Source organism: Lynx canadensis, chromosome A1 (assembly GCF_007474595.2).
Source record: "Lynx canadensis isolate LIC74 chromosome A1, mLynCan4.pri.v2, whole genome shotgun sequence".
NCBI classification, from domain to species: Eukaryota; Metazoa; Chordata; class Mammalia; order Carnivora; family Felidae; genus Lynx; species Lynx canadensis.
This window is the reverse complement of record NC_044303.2, coordinates 181138325-181159924: the sequence shown is the minus strand read 5'-3', so window position 1 is coordinate 181159924 and position 21600 is coordinate 181138325. Positions and strand designations below refer to the sequence as shown.

Genomic DNA, 21600 nt, shown 5'->3' with positions numbered 1-21600 from the left:
TGGGTGAAAGGCAGATCCCAGGACCTGTTCCTGGAGGCTCTCCCTGGGAAGCTCGGGAATAGACCCTTGAGACTCATGGGATTTTGATGCAGTACCATTCTTTGAGAAACTGTGATTCAGGGATACACAGAGCAGGAGTACCATAACCTAGTCAGAGGCATCACCAGGAAGGCTTCCTAGAAGAGGTGGCCATACCTAGTCTGGGTTGTAAAAGATGAGTCGCATCTGTTTCCCCACTGTACTGTCAGCTTCTTAAGGACCAACCCCATCATTCTTTGTTCTTCATACCATGTTGCATTTCCAGAACATGGATGGCACTCAAATATTTGTTGAATGGTACATGAATGATAAGAAACAGCCCAGGAAAGGGATGTAGGGCCAAGGACCTAGTAAATCAGGATGTTCAAAGTGTTACGGGTGTGTAGCAAGGTGGAACCAGAAACGATCGGGTGAACTGATAGCTTACTTTCTTGGTGCTGGAACCAAAGCCATTTTTCCACATTTCCCAGAAAATGCAAAACTCACCCACCCAGTTCTCACACTGGTCAGCAGTACCTTCCCTGTCTGACAAGGAGCAGAGATGGATCTCAGTTTCTCCATTAAACTGAGATTTAAGGAATCCCATGCATTTTGATGATTTGTGCACCCAATTAGCACAAGGCCCTGAGAACTGGCTATGGGTAATTTTTAGTGCTGCTCTATCCAAAAGCGAAATATTTGGTTTTATTTCCAACCACTCAAATATACTTGCTCATAACAGAAAAAGTAGAAATCCTAGCAAAGTATAATAAAGAAGGAGAGAAACACACTAATCTACTACCTGGGGATAATCATTTGTCCACATTTTCAATTATTTCCTTTCAGTCTTTTATTTTCTATGCATATATACTGGAATTAAACTAGACTTGTCGTGTGAAACCTGCCACTTCAAGCCCTTGGGAAGGGTTGATGCTGTTCATGACAAAGGTGTTAGCATCTCTCAGAAGCTTTGTGTTGTGCAATGCACTGACCCTGGCTCTCCCTCTGCCCTTCCAGATGGCCTGGTGGATTGCCTGGACCCTGACTGCTGCCTGCAGTCCGCCTGTCAGAACAGCCTGCTCTGCCGAGGGTCCCGGGACCCCCTGGACATCATTCAGCAGGGCCAGACAGACTCGCCTGCCGTGAAGTCCTTCTATGACCGCATCAAGCTCTTGGCAGGCAAAGACAGCACCCACATCATTCCTGGAGACAACCCCTTCAATAGCAGGTGGGCACCCTTCTGTCCACACAGACCCCGAGGTGGCTGGTTGCCTCCCTATCAGAGCAGGAAGAGGTGCTCCCGTTTTTCCATGGGCCCAGTTGGCCTGGAAACTATCCCATGAGGGCAGCTCCTTGCTCTGGTTCACAGAGGGCCCCTTGCTCTCTATGGGTCGAGACCCAGAGCAGAGTCCTCATCTGTCTGTAGGATTTGGCCACCTTCAACCTAGAACCTGCTGGAGACACCTGTTGATTGTCTGGTTTTTAGATCATTTTTATAATCTATTATTTTACAACATTTCATTACTTTATCTCTCTTTATAAAATACCTCTGGTAGTGGCTTTTGTTTGATCATCACTGAAATACTTCATTCAATAGAGTATTTTTGAAAGCAATTATTAACTTAATAACATAGCTTATCATTTCTGGCACCTTAGAGCCAAGATAATGCCAGTGGCTAGAATTTATTGAGCACTTATGAGCCAGACACTTTATATAGACCATCTCTAATCTGCACAGCAACCCCATCAATTGCATCTGCTAACTGCCTACTTTGGGCAAGATGTCATGCTGGGGCATGTTACCCCTCTTTGCACAATGATAGAGTTTCTCTTATGTTTACTTTTGCTTTCAGTTGCTAATTTGAGACTTATGAATATTCTAGGGGCAAATTCTAGATTTATTATATAGTAAGTTTGGCCCTTCCTCCCAGGACAAGTTAGAACTGTACACCCAGAGAGGAGAGCCAGGGGGAAGAGTTGGCTTTGAGACATCCCATCCCCTTCTCCCTTCTAGGCACTATTTCTGATTCTGGAGGTAAGAGAAAGGATAGGAGAGGCAGGGGACTTCTTACGGTCTGCCTACATATCACAGATCTTGCTCTTGGTGGGTCTGGGTCCAGATGTCGACGGTATGTGCAGATGTGAAGATGGCAGGCGTAGTCTTCTTGGGGATATCTGTCTCATCTCTATGCTCCTTTCTGTAGAGAAGTAAGAATGGATGGTTGGGTCCTCTTTCATGAAGCCTCTAGGAACCTTGAACTTGAGTGGGGCACTTCTGGCCTCCTCACCCCACTAACTATCCTTCTCATGCCATTCTTCTCTTAGTTCTCTTTATCCTACTTCATTCTGGGGAGGCCCAGAAGCAACTCAGGAAGTACGCTGCCCAAGCAGCCTTCCAGCCAGCAAATAAAATACCTGCTCTCACTTCTTACAGGAGCCCCTAGCTTTATAAATGATTCTCTTGGTGCCCCCACCTTAGACTTTGGGGAGGAAGCATCAGCAGGTCATGACTCAGACTCTGCTTCTCCCTGGGAGAGCCTGGCAAAGGTGGGATGGGGAGGTAAGGAATAATGGTACAGCCAGTTAATTCTACAACCCCTTAGAACTCTCTGGGAAGTTGTGCAGCCCCACTTCCTGACAGCTCTTTTAATACGAGGGCTCTTGGGCTAGCAAGGTCACATTGGGCTAACAACTTTAGCCTCTCTCTGTCCTAGTTTTACTAAAAAGAAAAAAAAAATCATCTCAGCCCTGTTCTATTTCAGCCCTGGCACCCCTCTAGCCATGTCATATTAGACAACTTATTTAACCTTATAAACTTCATTTTCTTGATTGATAAAATTAGAATAATACTATAGAATATACTCACACAGTTATATTATTACCTTAATACAAGAACCCCTCAAAAATAAAAGAAACCATAAATATCTGATCAAAAAAGTACTTGCTTATTAAATCCTAGTTCTTGGACAGGGATTCTACAGGTATATTTCCCTTAATTATGAACATAATTCCTGTTGCCCAAGAGTCCTGAATGGCCCTAGCACCAGGCCATAAGCATTTCACTATAGTTTACATACAGTTTGCTAATACTGTAAATGCATCTTTCCAAAGCCCATGCTCTGTTCAGTTTCCTATTAACATTTCATTTTTTTCTACTGTAAATCCAGTAATTTCCTGTTATTCTCCTTTTTGTCCCTTAAAATTCAATTTTATCCTCCTCACCAAAGTTAACACTTCCAGAAGGCACCTTGAGCCACAGCCAAGATGCAGAAGAGGAGGTAAGGACTCCAGAATATTTGTGGACCATAGCAGCCCCGGAGATCTGGGCAAAAGAAACTTGCTTTAGAGAAAGCCTCTCTGATGCTTTGAAAGTAGCAATAAATAGCACCACCCAAATGAGCCCACACTCCAGCATGTTGGTGTAGATACATAATTCAGAAATACAAAATGTAACTCCAAGACATAGGTTGAAGCTCACCAAGCATGTGAATTTTAGCGTATTATCCTCTGACCAAAAAAAAAAAAAAAAAAAAAAAAAAAGAAGGAGAAGGCTAGGAGTAAAAAAGAAGTTAATTCAAGACTTCTAAGAAGGCGTTTCCCCAAGATAATGGCATACAAAAATAACTAAAATGCCTTGACTCCACCACTATAATTTATAGAGCAGATCTCACTATCTAGATAATGTGATAATTGTTACACATCAATAATCATAAATAGAAACGAACTGATAGCATGTCTCAGCTGAGTCTTTTCTGTGAATTGTCTGCCTGGAAACGATATGAAGCCAGCAACAATGAGGAACTTGGAAAATAGAGAGTAGGAAGCCTAGGCAACCAGGCCCCTTTTATTCCTGTGGTGCTCTGTAAAGTCTTATGCTATAGGAACGATTTAAAATAAATAACAGTTGTGTAAAAAAAAGGAGGGGAGAAAACCCACTGCGAGATGTACTCCCAGCTTTGTTTTCTCATCATAAACACTTTGTACCTTGTGGTCATCAACACACATCGATTTTAAAATCGTGCCTTGGAAGGCATGAAAGAAATCTTAGTCTGCACTAAGATAAGGAAATGGAATTGAACAAAAGAATTATTTTCATAATTTAGTTTTCCACTTTCAAAAGCCTCTGGCATTATGGTTGGAACCAGCTAAAATGGGATGCATTTGTCAGGCAGCCAGTAGCAGACAATTAGAGCTGTCAGTGGAACAGTCTAAACCCTCGTGAGATCATCAAAGGGTTGGAGTTGAACCATGGCAGGGGCTGGGGGTAGTTATTGCTAATAAAAAGAGAGGTGCCAGGAGAAAGCATTCCTCCATGCCTGCATCCCACCTGAGATAGCAGAAGTAAGTGCGATCCAAAAATCAAACAGACTTGGACAAGATTCTGGCAAAGAATAGGTCAGCTTGATTACCTAGCCCAGAAATTGGGAGTATGTCCAGGAACCTGGAAACCTGAGAACCTCTCTGCCTTTGTCAAATTGCCCAGTGGCTTGAAGGCTAACAATATAGCTGCAGACCTGCCTAATAGGCTGGAGACTCAGTGCAAAAATGGAAGTTCTCAGTAACCCATTTCTCTATGAAGTCAAGAAAATTTAGGTAAGAGGAGGCATGTGCATTCCCCCTGTATGGATTTTGAGAGGACTGTTGTGGCATCTCTCTTGCTTTAGGGGATTTCCCAGACGTTGCTTGTTGATACTGTCATTCTTGCAAAAGTTCTAGTTACTATGATCTGGAGAGAGGACAGCTTTCTCTGACAGTGGAAAAAAGTTGAGGGGGATTTCAACCACCCCTGCCCCTGCCCCACCAAGATAGCAGGAATTTGATATAAGAGAAATATAGTTACATGGAAGTCAGAACCCAGGATAGTTCTACCAGAAAAAAATACGTAAAGCTCCAATACTCTCTTTTCCTCAGGCTGTCATGGATTGTGAGAAATTTTGCTCTTAAAGAGCAGCAAAAAAACAATGTATGTATATGTCCCAGCCCCATAAAAAAACACCTCTGTGCACTTCTCTCCATTCCCTCTGACATCCCAGCCTGGAGGAGAAGAGTAACATTGCCTTTCTCCAAGACCAAAAAAGGAAATGAGTAGCCAGATGGGGAAGCTCTCACCCGAGTATAATACTCTCTGTGCCAGACTAAGGCACAAGCGCGAGTGATGAGGGCAGCCTGAAGCTCAGGCCAAACAAAAGCCAAATAATGTCAAGAAATGGAGCAAGGCCAAGGGTAGAGGGAATGTGCACAGGAGACCCCATTGGCCAGCCAAGTGACTAGAGATGCTGCCCGTGGATTTCACTCCAACATGTCATCAGCTCTGTTCCTCAAGGAAAGCAAGCGTTAAGACCTCTCCGTGAGGTGTGATTATGTGAATCCAGAAATTAATGTTGAGAGTCTTCTTACCTTAGCAACCAGATGAGGATGGGTGGAGACAATGGCAAGATGGAAGGAGAACTTGACATGCCCCCTTGTCTTATTTTCCTGTGTGTGGCTCAAGACTTGTGTTTCTTTTTCTCTCAGCTTGGTTTCTCTCATTCGAGGCCAAGTAGTAACTACAGATGGGACTCCTCTGGTTGGTGTGAATGTGTCTTTTGTCAAGTACCCAAAATATGGCTACACCATCACCCGCCAAGATGGCACGTAAGTATCTTTGCGGGGTTCTACCTACTCAGAACTGAGGATGCAGGCAAAAAGACAGATCATGCTATTGGCTTAGAACCACATGGCTTCCCCTTGTGGACTATAGTGACCACCAGGCAAGACCCCTAGTGTGGATCCCCCCAAATACATTTTTTTGCTTTGTGGTATAGTATCTAACATGAAAAACAAATAGAAGGGCCAGCCTGTCCAAGGCTGCCAATAACCATCATTCTCCCTTTTTCCCTGTCAGGTAAATACTTTTCTGTGTGTGTACATGTACTGGGATTGCAGCTAGGGGAGGGCAGATTCTAGAAAGAAAAAGGCAAATTGGCTCTTGGAAATTCTCTCCTATTTTAAATCAAAGTCAGTGCAGGGTGACAAGCATCCACATGACATAGTGTCCTGTGGTGAACCCCTTCTGCTTTCATCTGTGGCTTTAGGAGCTGTGTTGTTTTTGTGCCTGTTTTGAGGGGGTGGGATGTAATCAGAAAGGTCTAATTAAATACATTTAGCTGTCACCCTGCTGTGTGAAGGAGGCAACCTTTTCCTATTATCTTCTGATTGGAAACATGCACCCGTGCAGCCCCCACCAAGATGAAAGCTATGTTATTTCCTTAATCCACTGGGCATGGAGTTGAAATTTAAAGAAGAGGAAGAAGGAGAAGGAGGAGGAGGAGGAGGAGGAGGAGGAGAGGAAGAGGAAGAGGAAGAGGAAGAGGAAGAAGAAGAAAGAAGAAGAAGAAGAAGAAGAAGAAGAAGAAGAAGAAGAAGAAGAAGAAGAAGAAGAAGAAGAAGAAGGAGGAGGAGGAAAGAAATCTATGGGATGGGGAAATCATTCAACCACCCTGGGCTAAAAAAAAAAAAACAAAAACAAACAAATAAACAAAAAACCCAAGCCCTCAAACTATTGCATTCTATTCCAAATGTAAAAGAAGATGGTTGCTGTAAATCTGATGTAACACTTTTTCCATAAAACTGCAGTCTGCAAAATCATGGACATAGCATGTGGGTAAGAACTATGAGTCTTGCCTTTCTCTGGTGAAGAGTCAGGCCTTACTTTCTAATGCTCTAAGGTAGCCTTGCTGGTAGTTTCAAAATTTACCAGCTGACAATAGCCCTATTCTCATATTCCCACCTCTGAAACCCAAAGAAGATATCTGATGATTTCCATCAAAATCTCAGTATTCACAAACTTTCTGATATCTCATACATTTCTGTAGCCAAATCTAACTATTTTAAAGCATTAGGACGGTAACTATGTAATACACAGAACTACCTCGGCCCTTGTTCATTCTCAGAAGCCAGTGTTCCCACTCTGCACAGTCCTATGACAATACAGAGGACATTTCTAAGTCCTTGGCCTTCTGCCTGTCCCTACCTTATGCTGCCCCATCCTTCTGAGCTGCTTCTTGACTAATTACAGCCCAGACCCACTTCCCATATCATCTATCCAACCTTCAGGATTAGTGATTTCTTCAGCTTGTTCAGGTTGCAAAGCCCTGGAAGTAACAGGATGTATTTGGGAATGCTCTGAGGAATTACACAATCTGTCATATAGTGGGGTGTCCCACAGACATTGATGATTTGGTTCTTTCATACCAATTTCACATCAAAACATTCGACTCTCTTCTGCATCCTATACCCATCCTATCCCCAGCAGTATGCATTCCCCAAAATAAATAGACAAACAAGTTCATGTAATAAATTGTTGTGCCATACATGCTCTGATATTCACCTTAATGTTCATGTGCTTCTTGCTCATTCATTTTTGTCTGTTAAAAAAAAAAAAACACCTTGGGGCGCCTGGGTGGCGCAGTTGGTTAAGCGTCGGACTTCAGCCAGGTCATGATCTCGCGGTCCATGAGTTCGAGCCCCGCGTCAGGCTCTGGGCTGATGGCTCAGAGCCTGGAGCCCGCTTCCGATTCTGTGTTTCCCTCTCTCTCTGCCCCTCCCCCGTTCATGCTCTGTCTCTCTCTGTCCCAAAAATAAATAAACGTTGAAAAAAAAATTAAAAAAAAAAAAAAACACCAAAGCAAACAAACAAAAAATGAAACAAACAAAAAACACCAAAAGTATTACCCAAATTGGGTGAAGCCAGTGGGTCTGTATATTTGCACTGAGTTTTTACTATGATCCAGGAGCTCTGTTAACTGCTGGAAATTCTGAAGTGAACAGAAAAGCACTACTTCCCTCAAACAGTTGAGATCTTGATGGAGGAATAAAACTCAAAATTGGGAGACTTCTCTCCATTAACCTCCTTCTTTTCTGTTAATTGGGAAAGAACTACCTTTATTTTACCTTACTAGCAATATACCTTTGTCCAGCTCTCGAAAAACAAACAGGAATAAGGTTTAAGGACAATTATCAAAGGGATGCCAGGGTGGCTCAGGTTAAGCATCTGCCTCTTAATTTCAGCTCAGGTCGTGGTCTCACGGTTCTTGAGATCAAGCCCTCATGTGGGGCTCTGCACTGAGAGCTCCGGTCTCACGGTTATTCAGATCAAGCCCTCATGTGGGGCTCTGCACTGACAGCAGGGAGCCTGCTTGCGATTCTCTCTCTCCCTCTCCCTCTGCCTCCCCCACTCATGCTCTACCCCTCTCTCAAAATAAATAAACTTTAAAAAAATATATCAAAAACAGGCCAAAATGGATGAAGGGGTCAAAAGTATAAAGTTATAAAATAAATAAATCCTGCAGATGTAATGTACAGTATGGAGACTATAGTTAATAATGTTGTATTGCATATTGAAAGTTGCTAAGAGAATCTTAAAAGTTTTCATTGCAAGAAAAAAATTTTAACTATGTGTAGTGATAGATGTTAACTAGACTTCTTGTGGCCATCATTTTGTACCTTATGCATATATCAAACCATTATGTTGTACTACACCTGAAACTAATGTTATATGTCAACTGTATCTCAAAAATTAAGCCTCTATGAAACATACATATATATATATATATATATATATATATATATATATATATATATGTAAATATAAAACAGCCCAGGTAGATAAGAAGAAAGCCCCTCCCATGACTTAGCATTCATTGATCATTATAACTCTACTATGTATTGAATACTTGTATCAACCTAGCATGATGCTAAGTGCTTTACAGCAGGGGCGGAGAAACATTTTCTGTAAAGGGCCAGATAGTAAATATTTTAGGATTTGCATGCCATATGGTTTCTGTTACAACTACTCAGCTCTGCCTTTGTAGCACAAAATCAGCTGGAGAGGATAAGTAAACAAATCGGCGTGGCTGTACTCCAATGAAACTTTTGTTCGCCAAAACAGGTGGCGGGCTGGATTTAGCTCATGGGCTTAGTTTGCTGACCCCTGCTCTGCAGTCGTCACATTTCATTCTCTCAGCCATACTGTGAAGTTGATATAATTAGTCCCAATTCGCAGATGAAGACACTGGGGCTCAGAGAGGGTTGGTAACTTTCACAGAATCACAGGACAAGTCATTGATAGAGATTGTATTTTAACTCAGACCATCTGACTTCAAAGCCCACGTTCATCACTCGTGTGCTCTGCCCCTCCTACTGCCCTCAGGTGCACAGTTCAGAGCCCCTGCCTTGTCTAAAGCTAAGTTCATTCCTAAGAGCCCACTTGCCCCCTCTTCAGGTTTGACCTGATTGCCAATGGGGGTGCCTCCTTGACCCTGCACTTCGAGCGAGCCCCATTCATGAGCCAGGAGCGCACCGTGTGGCTGCCATGGAATAGCTTTTACGCCATGGACACCCTGGTAATGAAGACTGAGGAGAACTCCATCCCCAGCTGTGACCTCAGTGGCTTTGTCCGACCAGATCCAATCATCATCTCCTCCCCGCTGTCCACTTTCTTCAGCGCCGCCCCTGGGCAGAATCCCATCGTGCCTGAGACCCAGGTAGGAATGGCAGGTACTAGGGTAGGTCTCTTCAAATCCTACCCTAACCCAAACTGGCTGGCCAACTTCCTCTCACCATATCTCACTCTCTGGGTGGGCCAGAGACTAATATTAAGGGAGAGAGACAAAAAGTAGGAACACAATAGAATTTATGGCCACTGGAGAGACAACTGAATCTCTCCTATATCTTCCAGATGTTTCCAGATAGTCATTCAAGACTTTGGCAGTCAACGGAGCTTTTAATAAAATAAAAAAAACAATATACATATGTGCAACCCACCTGCAAATTGCATTTTTATTCCTGTTAGTCACAGAGATACATGATAAGAGGCACTTTAATGATCTACATCAGTGTTAGGACAGAGGGCATATTACATTATTGCCTCCCTGTTGCTTTATACCAATTGTCACTGGAAGTTGCAGGTTCATATAATTACAGCCTCTTGTGGCCTCCTTACATGCAGCTAGCAATAAAGCCTGCTGTTCTTATTTACATCTTTTGCCAACAGTGTGGTTTTTAAAAAGAAACACAACAGTGACCAGGAATAATTATTAATCCAAAAATCATAACCTCAACCCCTTTACTCCATGGTGTAGGATAAAGTTTTGGTTGTTTTTTTTTTTTCTCTCAGTCGTGGGTAGTGGTTCTTGCACCCCACATAAGGCATGATGCTTTGTGAGGGCAGCAGCAGACAGGCAGACTCAGGGTTGTGAGCAGCCCACCTGCCCGGGGGTCACTGGATGAAGCATGTCTCATGTCCACCCTATGTTTCCTATCCAGGTTCTTCATGAAGAAATTGAGCTCCCTGGTTCCACTGTGAAGCTTCGCTACCTGAGCTCCAGGACCGCAGGCTATAAGTCTCTGTTGAAGATCACCATGACCCAGTCCACGGTGCCCCTGAATCTTATCAAGGTTCATCTGATGGTTGCTGTAGAGGGGCACCTCTTCCAGAAGTCATTCCAGGCCTCTCCCAACCTGGCCTACACCTTCATCTGGGATAAGACAGATGCATATGGCCAAAGGGTTTACGGACTCTCTGATGCTGTTGGTATGTTTCAGTTTCAACTCCTTATTGATCCTTGGATTTAGTCATGCATTAATTTGATCAATATTGAGTTCCTAATATGTGCCACACACTATCCCAGTAGATAGGAATGCATTGGTCAGTAAGATAGACAAGAGTCCTATTTCATGGACCTTCTGTACTAGTGGGGGATCAAGATAATAAACACAGACTGAACAAGAAAATATCAAGCAGTGATAAGTGCTAATATTAAAGTAAAAATAATTTACTGGGAAGGAGGAGCAACTGTGGGTGGGCATTCAGGGAAGACTTCTTGGCAGGTGACACTTCAGCAGAGGCTTGAATGGCAAGAAGGAGCCATGTAAAAATCAGGAACAAAGCATTATCTTTCTGGCAGAAAAAGTGAGAAGACTAAGGTGTGTTTGAAGGACAAAGAGAAGGGCAGTGTGGCTGGAATGTATGGACAAGGAGAATATTCAAGATAGGGGAAAGAGGTGGGCAGGAGCTAGATCATGTTCCCAGAATGCATCAGGAGAATCAGAAGATGGAGGGGGTGTGAAAGCCACGTGCTGTGTTTCAAGCTGTGCCTTTTAGGGAATAGCTTAACTGCCCACTGATGAAAGACTACCATAAGAGAAGGGTCTGTTGGTTACCAATCTCTGAAAAGTTGTGAGCTGAGATTGATATCAACATACCTAGTGTCTTTTCCTACTTGTGGAAGTCTGGGTGGGATTAATTAAAATCCAGAATCCTGTATTTTCTTCACCACTAGCCTTGTGATTTCCAAGAACTATAATAAGTTACCAAAATAAGAAACCAGCAAACTTAGAAATTTTCATGGTAGTTGGAAGCCAATGTTTGTCAGACACTCCTTTTGTGCAGAGCACTGAGCTAAAATCCTTTGTATGGGGTAGCCTGTCAATAATTTTATCAGGGAGGCACTCTCATAACCCCCATTGTGCAGTAGGACATGAGGGAGAGGGTAAGTAAGATGCCTAACGTCATGTACCTAGCAGGTTTCACATGCTCAGTGTGTGGCCCTAGTAGTCTGCCTCATCAGCAAAAGGAGTTATTAACTTCATAAAAGATAGTAATGTTATTGAACTAACTAGTGCATTTACTATAAAGTAGCTAATCAAATATTATACCAGCCTTTACCAATATCAAAAAAATATCCAACGTCAAAACGTAGATGCAGTATTATAATGCACCCCCATGTATCTAGCTTCTGACATTATCAAGTCCATCCTTTCATCCACCTGCCTGCTTCCCATGACTTTCTGAAGGAAGTCTCAGATATCATATAAATTCATCCATAATATTTCACAATGTATCTCAAAAACACACTACAAAAGAATGACAACAATATAATTATCACAATTTTTAAATGATTACTTCTTAATATCTTTAAATAGCCCATTATTCAATATTTCGATTGTCTTATGAGTATCATAAAATATTAGTGCTTCGTTTGAGTCAGAATCCAAATAAGATCCACCTTTTGCAATTTTGATTTCTCTTAAATTTCTTTAATCTATGGTTTCCCTTCTATCTCTAGCTCTTTTTTTAAGTTCTATATTTTATTTTGGACAAAGTGCATTATTTGTCTGTAGAATTTTCCATAGTCTAATTTATTTTCTGATTGCACCCCTGTGGCTGTTTAATGTCTTCCTTTGTTCTGTTATCTCCTGTAAACTGAGAGTTGAGACTCGAGGCTTTTTCAGGTTCAGGTTTGATTTTTTTTTTATCTGAGGTATAATTGACATGCAACATTGTATTAGTTTCAGGTGTACAACATGATTCCATATTGGTATATATTGGGTGCAATATATACACAAATCTAGTTAACATCCATCACACAGATTGTTACGAGTTTTTTTTCTTGTGATGAGAACTTTTAAGATCTACTTTCTTAACTTACAATATGCAATACAGTATTATTAACTACAGTCACCATGCCACACATTATATCCCCAACACTTGTTTATTTTATTACTGGAAATTTGTACCTTTGACTCCCTTCACTCATTTCTTTCACCTCCCACCTGCTGCCTCCAGCAAGACCCAATCTAACTCTATATCTGTGAGCTTTTATTTTTTTTAGATGATTCTACATCGAAGTGAAATCATACAGTATCTGTCTTTTCTCTAACTTATCTAATTTAACATAATGCCTTCAAGGTCCATCCCTGTTTCCCAAATGGCAAAATATCACTCTTTTCTGTGGCTGAATAATACTACACACACACACACACACACACACACACACACACACACACACACACATTCTTTATCCATTCAGCCGTTATTGGGCACTTAGACTATTTCCATATCTTAGCTATTGTAAATAATGCTGCAATGAACATGGGGTGCAGATATCTTTTTGAGTTTGTGTTTTCATTTTCTTTGGATAGATACCCAGAAGTGAAATTGCTGGGTCATATGGTAGTTCTATTTGTAGTTTTTTTTTGTTTTTTTTTTTTTTTTGAAGAACCTCCATACTGTGTTCCATAGTGGCTGCACCAATTTACATTTCCACCAGCAGTGCACAAGAGTTCCCTTTATTTCATATCTCCACAGGTACTTGTTATTTCTTGTCTTTTTGATAACAGCCATTCAGACAGGTATGAGATGGTATCTCATTGTGGTTTTGATTTGCAATTCCCTGATAATTAATGAAGTTGAGCATCTTTTCATGAACATCTTGGCCTTCTCTATGTCTTCTTTGGAATGTGTGTTCAGATCCTTTGCCCATTTTTCATTGGATTGTTTGCCTTTTTGCTATGGAGTTGTATGAGTTCTTTATATATTTTAGATATTAACTCCTTATCAGATATATGATTTGCAACTATTTTTTTTCCTATTCAGTAGGTTGTCTTTTCATTTTGTTGATTATTTCCTTTGTTGTACAGAAGCATTTTAATTTTTTTTAATTTTTTTAATGTTTATTTATTTTTGAGAGAGAGAGGAACAGAGTATGAGCAGGGGATGGGGAAAGAGAGAGGGAGACATAGAATCTGAAGCAGGCTCCAGGCTCTGAGCTGTCAGCATAGAGCCAGATGTGGGGCTCGAACTCACAAACCAGGAGATCATGACCTGAGCCGAAGTCGAACATTCAACTGACTGAGCCACCCAGGCACCCCATCACAGAGGCATTTTAACTTGATGCAGTCCCACTTGTTTATTTTTGCTTTTTGTTGGCTGTGCTTTTGGTGTCAAATCAAAAAATTATTACTAAGACCAACGTCAAGGAGATTACCCCCTGTGTTTTCTTCTAGGAGTTGTATGGTTTCAGGTCTTAACTTCAAGTCTTTAATCCACTTTGCATTAATTTTTGTGTATGGTATAAGATGGTGATCCAGTTTCATTATTTTTCACATGGCTGTCCAGTTTTCCCAACACCATCTATTGAAGGGACTGTCTTTTCCCTGTTGTATATTCTTGGCTCCTTTGCTTTGAATTAATTGGCCATATATGTATGGGTTTATTTCTGGGCTCTCTGTTTTGTTCTATTGACCTGTGTGTCTGTTTTCATGCCCTCACTATACAGATTTGATTACTATAGCTTTGTAATATAGTTTGAAATCAGGGAGTGTAATGCCTCTAGGTTTGTTCTTTCTCAAGATTGCTTTGACTACTTGGCATCTATTGCAGCTTGATACACATTTTAGGATTGTTTGTTCTATTTTTGTGTTTCTATTCTGTGCCATTGGAATTTTGGGATTGCAATGAATCCGTAGATTGCTTTGGGTAGTGTGGGCATTTTAATGATGTTAATTATTCTAATTCATGAGCACAGAATATATTTCCATTTATTTGTGTCTTCTTCAATTTCTTTCATCAGTGTTTTATAGTTTTCAACATATAGGTCTTTCACCTCCTTGATTAAATTAATTCCTGAGTATTTTATTCTCTAATTTTTTTTTTTTTCAGCAGGACAACTAGATAGGTGGTACTGTTGTCTCCCATCAGGAGGCACCTAATGTCATCTTGTTTATCCTTTTGTGATTTCAGAGGCCACTGATGCTCATTACCTAGATCCATTAGGTCATTAAGAATTGCAAAGTCATATTTTAATTTTTTCATTGCTTTTCCATTTATTAGCTAGAATACTTTTACATAGAGATATTCTCTCATTAACTACTTGGTTATAGGAGGTAGAGTTCAAATAAGAAAGAAGAAATAAATTCTTGATTGTTTGCCTTTATATACTGTTTTCAATATAATAAGTTTGTTCTCTAACATCCTCTAACAGTGGCAAATTAATTTTCTAATACCATTATGAACTCATAGAATAAAATGTGTCTAATATGTTTCAATCCATTGAAGTTATTATCTCTACTGAGGGTCAAACTATCCCATCTTTGGTCAGTGGGACACTCTTCAGGCTGACTCCCTATCTTTTGACATAACCCTAGGAGATTTTGATTTCTTCCTTGCTATCTGGTATGATAAAATACCCTAGTCTCATCTTGTTCATTTCTTGCTCCAGCCATTTCTTCAAGGAGCCCTGCCTGATTTCCTTTTAATGAGAAATAATATTTCAAGGCCACAAGCTAGGCACTAGAAATTCTCTTTGCCACTGATTTCGTTGTTTCTTGGAATTTTCAGAGGACAAGTTAAGAAATATACGTGGGTTTTTTTTTTAATAAAGTGTATCTCCAATTCAAATTGATGCTCCTATATCTCAGGATTTAAAAGAAGCTGTGGAGAATCCCCAAAGGTGACACACATAGTTAAGAATTTAATGTAGTAGGAATAGCAATAATAACAGTGCCTCATATTTCTAAAGCAATGTTGCAATTAAAAATGTATGGCATCTTGGCATTTTGTCTCATTTATCCCTACTACATCTCTCTGAGAAATTGAGGTTTCACTTGCTCTGTTTTACACATGGGAAAACAGAGCCACGAGGAAGTGTGAGCTGGAGCAGAGTTAGAACTGAAGTCCTTCATCTCCCACCTCCCTCTCCCATTTGTCCATGTGGCAAATGTAGGATTTTTACAGTCTTTGGATTCTGTTCCCCACTGAATTGTCACATAATTGGCAGGCTTTGTCCCCATGCCTGCCTTGCCTGGCACTCTCTGGAATCCTGAGTGATCGTACAAAGAGCTTTAACTTATACAAGCTGTTGCCTACAGAATCTCCTTATAAATGAGCCACTATGCTTCCATAGGCCTTCCTCCTAGTGAACGAAAATAAATAACATAGAATATGATAAATGCATGCCGTGAACAGCAGGCTGAAAGAAACAGTCTCCTGTCCATCTATAAAGGAGAGTTGTATTTCGTTTTTAAATGATTCTTCTCCTCCTTCCACATCACTAGGGTCATATTTTGAAAGCCAGCTGTTCATTGGAAAAGTCTTTCTATCCCTACAGAGTACTACTGTGTAAGTTTCAAGGTTGAGTTCAGCTTGAAATCTGAATTTAATATTGTGTGGAATCACAAGGAGAAAAAGCAATCAACCCACCTCCTTCAGTGGGCTTTTGGAAAGGAATCTGTATTACCATGAACATGTGTTTCTCATTCCAGCTGGAAAGCTTTGGAGTAATCAAGTAAACTCTCTTTTCTCCATTCTGCCCCACCCACTTTTATCTTTCAGTATCTGTTGGGTTTGAATATGAGACCTGCCCCAGTCTAATACTGTGGGAGAAAAGGACAGCCCTCCTTCAAGGATTCGAGCTAGACCCTTCCAACCTCGGTGGCTGGTCCCTGGACAAACATCACATTCTCAATGTTAAAAGTGGTATGTGGGCACATTTACTTTCCCAAATACATCCTGATCTCCGCTCCGGAAACTTCTCGGCAGCCTTGACATTTAAGTGGTGGCCCCTCCCCTTCCCTTAGCATTTTTCATCAAATGTCCAAAACACTCATAGGTTTTCCCACCTTCTCCTTTTAAATGTCAAAGAATCTCAGGCTGTTTTTCCCAGACCATCTGCCTTAGTGTACCTCACAATTCTTCTTCAGTTATCCCTACAGGCAATATCTTAGCCTTGGGGTTCAGCCACTCCATTACAGCATCATGAGGAAATAGGCAAGTTCTCCAAAGATCAAAGTTTCCTACTATTTCTCTTCTCTCTGCCACTGCCCCTCACCCTCAGTAAGCCAATAGAAGTATCCTCCCCAGAGGGTTGCAGTAACTATCTCCATTTCCTGCTCCCCAGGAATCCTACACAAGGGCACCGGGGAGAACCAGTTCCTGACCCAGCAGCCTGCCATCATCACCAGCATTATGGGCAATGGCCGCCGACGAAGCATTTCCTGTCCTAGTTGCAATGGCCTTGCCGAAGGCAACAAGCTACTGGCCCCAGTAGCTCTGGCCGTTGGAATTGATGGGAGCCTCTTCGTTGGAGACTTCAATTACATCCGGCGCATTTTTCCTTCTCGAAATGTGACCAGCATTTTGGAGTTACGGTAAGTGGCCACACAGAAAACCTTCCTTTGCTCTCTTGTTCCCATTGCTACAAAACTTCCCTGGGCAAATGATGGCTGAATTGGGGGTTCTCCAGAGAATATATATCCCACAAAATGGGCTGAGCTTCAAAACCTAGGCCTGTAATCAAATAATAGTTGGGGAAATTCTTTTTGAATCTATAAAACACCACACACATATTGGATACAATTGTTAACACCTGACTTACAAACAAACAAGGGTGAAAGCTTTAGGTCATAGTGCTTGGTGTGGGACCTGTGTAGCTGTATTTGTAAATACAAGAATCCACACAAGAATCTCCACACAAGAATCTGATACATACCAAACAATGAAAGAACCACTACTTCAAGCTGTTCATCTGTTTCAGTGGTTTCTAAAGTGACACTTCTTAAAAATACAGACTCCTGGAGCCCACCCCAGAGCACTGATTCAGTAAGCCTAGAGATGAGCCAAGGCAGTTTTTATCTTTGACAAGCTCTGTAGAAGATGGTGATGTACATGAGAGTTTGAGAACCACTAATGTTCATTTACTAATTCAAATGTTTATATTTTGTGCCTCTATGTACTACCTTTCTATAAATTCTCTGGGTCCTTGCACATTCACTAGGATATGACTTAGAATTACTGCATAGTCCTTGCTAGTTAATTTCTGGCCACACCTGGTAGATTCCTCCTGGTCATTGCTTGCTACTAACTCTGAAGTCCAGATTCCTCTGTGCTGGATGAAAGTTCTTATAAGCTCTCTTCCCAGCAAAGTTGACTCCAGGCCCTAAAACCTAGAAAGTGATCTGTAAGTGGAGGGATAAATGAATTCTATAAATAAGGGACAAAATACTTGGTGAATGTATACCACGTGCCAAGGACTATCTGTTAGGACATGAGGGAGAGGGTAGGAACAAGCAAGCCCTAGCTGTTGTGTTTATGGTTTTATAGGAAACTTCACACCAATTCATGTGGACAAATTTAAAAAATGATAATGCTTTAAGGAAAACCTAACAGGGTAATAATTAGGGACTACTGTGTGGAGTAGGAAGGATAAGGAAGCTACATAAGATAGTTAGGGAATATCTGAGATGTGTCATCTGAGATGGGGCCTAAATGATGAGGTCAGCCATGTGAAGATCTGGGGGAAAGTATTCCAGGCAGAGAGAAGTTGTGCAAAAGCCCTAATATCAGGCAATAATCTGGTTTACTTAAGGGATTGACAGAGTCCAATATGGTTGCATGGTGGTAAACTCAGAAGGAAGTGTTTCAGAGGAGGTCAGAGAGGTCAGTAGGGGATCAATGCTTCAGCATCTTATGGACCTTGTTGACAAGTGTAAATTATATTCTTATTACAATGGACAGCTGTTGGAGGTTAAAGTAGAAAGTACAGTAGAGTTGACATGATCTTATTGCCTTTTTAAAGATTATTCTGGCCATTGTGTAGAAGAATGGACTGTAGGGGTGCAAGAGTGGAAGCAGAAAAGCCCATAGGGAAGCTGTAATAGCTGACCAGGGTCTGGGTGATGGTGATGTAGACTAGAGGGGTAGCAGGGGAGATAAGGAAGTATTCCAACTGGGATATATTTTCAAAGTAAATGTGATGGGAATTGTTCATGGATCAGGTGTAAGAAATGGAAAAAAAGAAAAAGAAAAAAAGAAGAAGAAGAATCAAGGATTATGATGAGCATCTTGACCTGAGCAACCAAGGAGGTGGTGGTGCTTTCTAAAGTAGCCTCAGCTACCATGTGAAGGACTTAGAAGAAGCCACAGGTTGCACTTGCATTTTAGTGGCCCCTTATGGGAGAGAGATCAGTGATTAGACCATCAGCAAGTACTGCTGACTATTCCTGGGACCTGAGACTGTGCCAAGCACTGGGCGGTTAAAAAAGAGAGAGAGAGAGAGAGAGAGAGAGAGAGAGAGAGAGGAGAAAACCCCAGCTTCACCCCCAAGAAGGTTACAGATTCAGTGATCCAGTAGGCATTTACCGAACATAATGTGAGCCAAGCATGTGCTGGGCTCTAAAGGTCTAGAAGGGGATGAAACGCAAGGCTCAAAGAGCACCCATTTGAAGATGACAGATGGGAACCTAGGCAAGTAGAGACAATTCAGGATGAGTATTGTAGAAGAACCAACAACCACCCATCATGGAAATAAAGAAGGGGAAGTCATGGGGTAGACTAGAAGAGTATAATGAGCAAAAGATAAACAGTGAGAGGAGAAGGAGACAAATAGATAATCCTCAAGCTGTCAAATTGCCAATCAGACAAACCACATTTTCTAGAGCTACCCAACTAGGTCCCCTTCCCAAGATGTTCATTTCCCTTTTTATCCTAGGAGAGTCCTTTTCTCAGGAATCCCGTTGGCAGTGGAGAGCCATGGCAGGAGTCAGGGAAGGGAGTGAAGGTAGCATTCTGCTTTTCCATGAGGGTTGCATTTTTAAATCTGACATTTATAACCAACTCTCCATTGTCTGGCCCTTACTTCTTTGTCATGGGTCTAGGTGCTCAGAGCTAAATCAGCACTTGCCTACTACATTCCCACCTCCAAACCTGGACTCATGCGACTTGCTCTACTTAAAATACTTTGTCTAATCAGCCTCACCATGTCCATCTTTAATGCTCATTTTGAAGGTCCCCTCTCCATGAAGCCTGACCTCTCTAGCAGAAATAATTACAACCTCCTCTGGGTCACTTAACTCTAATTTTCCACAAAAGTGACCCCATTTATTGCCTTGTTTTTCAGTTATTTCCATGTAAGTCTTCTAGGGTCCTAGTGTGTGAACTTCCATAACACAGGTACCTTTGGCATCTTTGCCCCTTGATACCTAGAGCAATGCCTTGTCCACACTGGGGGCTTAAGGCACATTTCTTGAGTTAAAGGAGACACAGACCATTGTCCTCCTTTCTTGGAATCTGTCCTTGATTCTAGGTCTCTCAATTTGTAGAGGCCACAACATTAATGATAACAGCTAAGGGCCCACTCAGAGCAGCACACCACACCCACCTGGTGACATTAAGGACAGCTGGAGGGAGTGTAACTATCAATTTCCCTCAATAGCTGTGTGGTTTCTTTTTCCGTTTTAACTGCCTTTAGACTTGTTCTTGCTTTCATCAGCCAGGTATCCAGAGACGATTAGAAGTTAAGCTTTTACAAGAATACTGGTTTGATTTTTCTTTTCTTCCCACCACATAACTGAAAACTAAGGCTGTCAATCCCCTCTCTTCAAAAACAGTAACCAGGGGAGGGAGGGAGGAGGGGAAAGAGACCTGTCTTGCTTATGTCTTTTCTCCATTGTGAGTTGGCAGCTAAATGATTTAGTTTCAGGATTCAGTGCCCATCCGTATCTCACTTACCCACCCCAGATCTAAGCATCTGAGTCAGAATTTTATATAAATGTTCCCATGGTTCCTTCTCTCTTCCTCCTTCCTTTGTCTATACAAAAACATACAGGGGCAGAGTTTTATGCACTTGGAAAACTTCTAATGTTAGAAAGAGCCTTATTCTTACGTAAAATGGTTATCATTTGTATGCTGCAGTTCCACCAGCATTCAAGACATTTTCATCATGCACGTCCCCAAAAAGCCTGATACCCCACTTTTAGTGGCATATTCCCTTTCCTATAACTACACTCACTCCAGGTAATCCTTAGAAAACCCCAGCCTTAGAGAGTAAATTTGTCAGTGACTAACACCTTAGAGTGAATTTCTGGCACAGAAAAATCTTTCTTCCTCCTCAATTGAGAACATCTTTGGAATTGGATCCCAATATAAGGCAATAAATTATAAGGTATGGGACAGTATCTCTCTGCCTTGTCTTAACTTGGCCTCTTGTGCTAAACATAAGAATCTCACACTTTCCATAATGTTTGAAATACTAAAAAACTTTTTACTTTCCAAATATAAAATTATGTTATGATACGAAAAATGCTTTTGTTCCCCAACTAAAACACTTTCCCATGCTGAGATTCTTTTTTTATATATCCAAGTTAGTTAACATATAGTGTAATAATGATTTCAGGAATAGAATTTAGTGATTCATCACTTACATATAATACCCACCACTCATCCCAAAAAGTGTCCTCCTTAATGCCCCTTGTCCATTTAGCCCATCCCCCAACCTAAAACCCCTTCAGCAACCCTCAGTTTGTTCTCTGTATTTAAGAGTCTCTGATGGTTTGTCCTCCTGTTTTTATATTATTTTTGCTTCCCTTCCCTTATGTTCATTTGTTTTGTATCTTAAATTCCACATATAAATGAAGTTGTATGGTATTTACCTTTCTCTGACTAATTTTGCTTAGCATAATACATTCTAGTTCCATCCACATTGTTGCATATGGCAAGAGTTCATTCTTTTTGATCACCAAGTAATATTCCATTGTGTGTGTGTATGTATGTATGTGTGTGTGTGCTGTATATATATATATATATATATATATATATATATACACACACACACACATATATATATACATATATACATGTATATATACAACACACACACACATACCACATTTTCTTTATATATTTATCACTTGATGGATATCTGGGCTCTTTCCATACTTTGGCTATTATTGATACTGCTGCTATAAACATTGGGGTTATGTGTGCCC

General features: G+C 41.1%; 1 protein-coding gene across 1 annotated transcript in view; it reads left to right on the top strand.

Annotated features, from left to right (window-relative positions):
• Positions 1–21600, top strand: part of TENM2 (teneurin transmembrane protein 2) — a 380391-nt gene that overhangs the window by 291394 nt on the left and 67397 nt on the right. The window contains 6 exon segments of the mRNA XM_032593990.1: positions 1036–1246; positions 5533–5652; positions 9281–9542; positions 10324–10591; positions 16172–16315; positions 16737–16986. Coding sequence (XP_032449881.1) covers positions 1036–1246; positions 5533–5652; positions 9281–9542; positions 10324–10591; positions 16172–16315; positions 16737–16986 — 1255 coding nt within the window.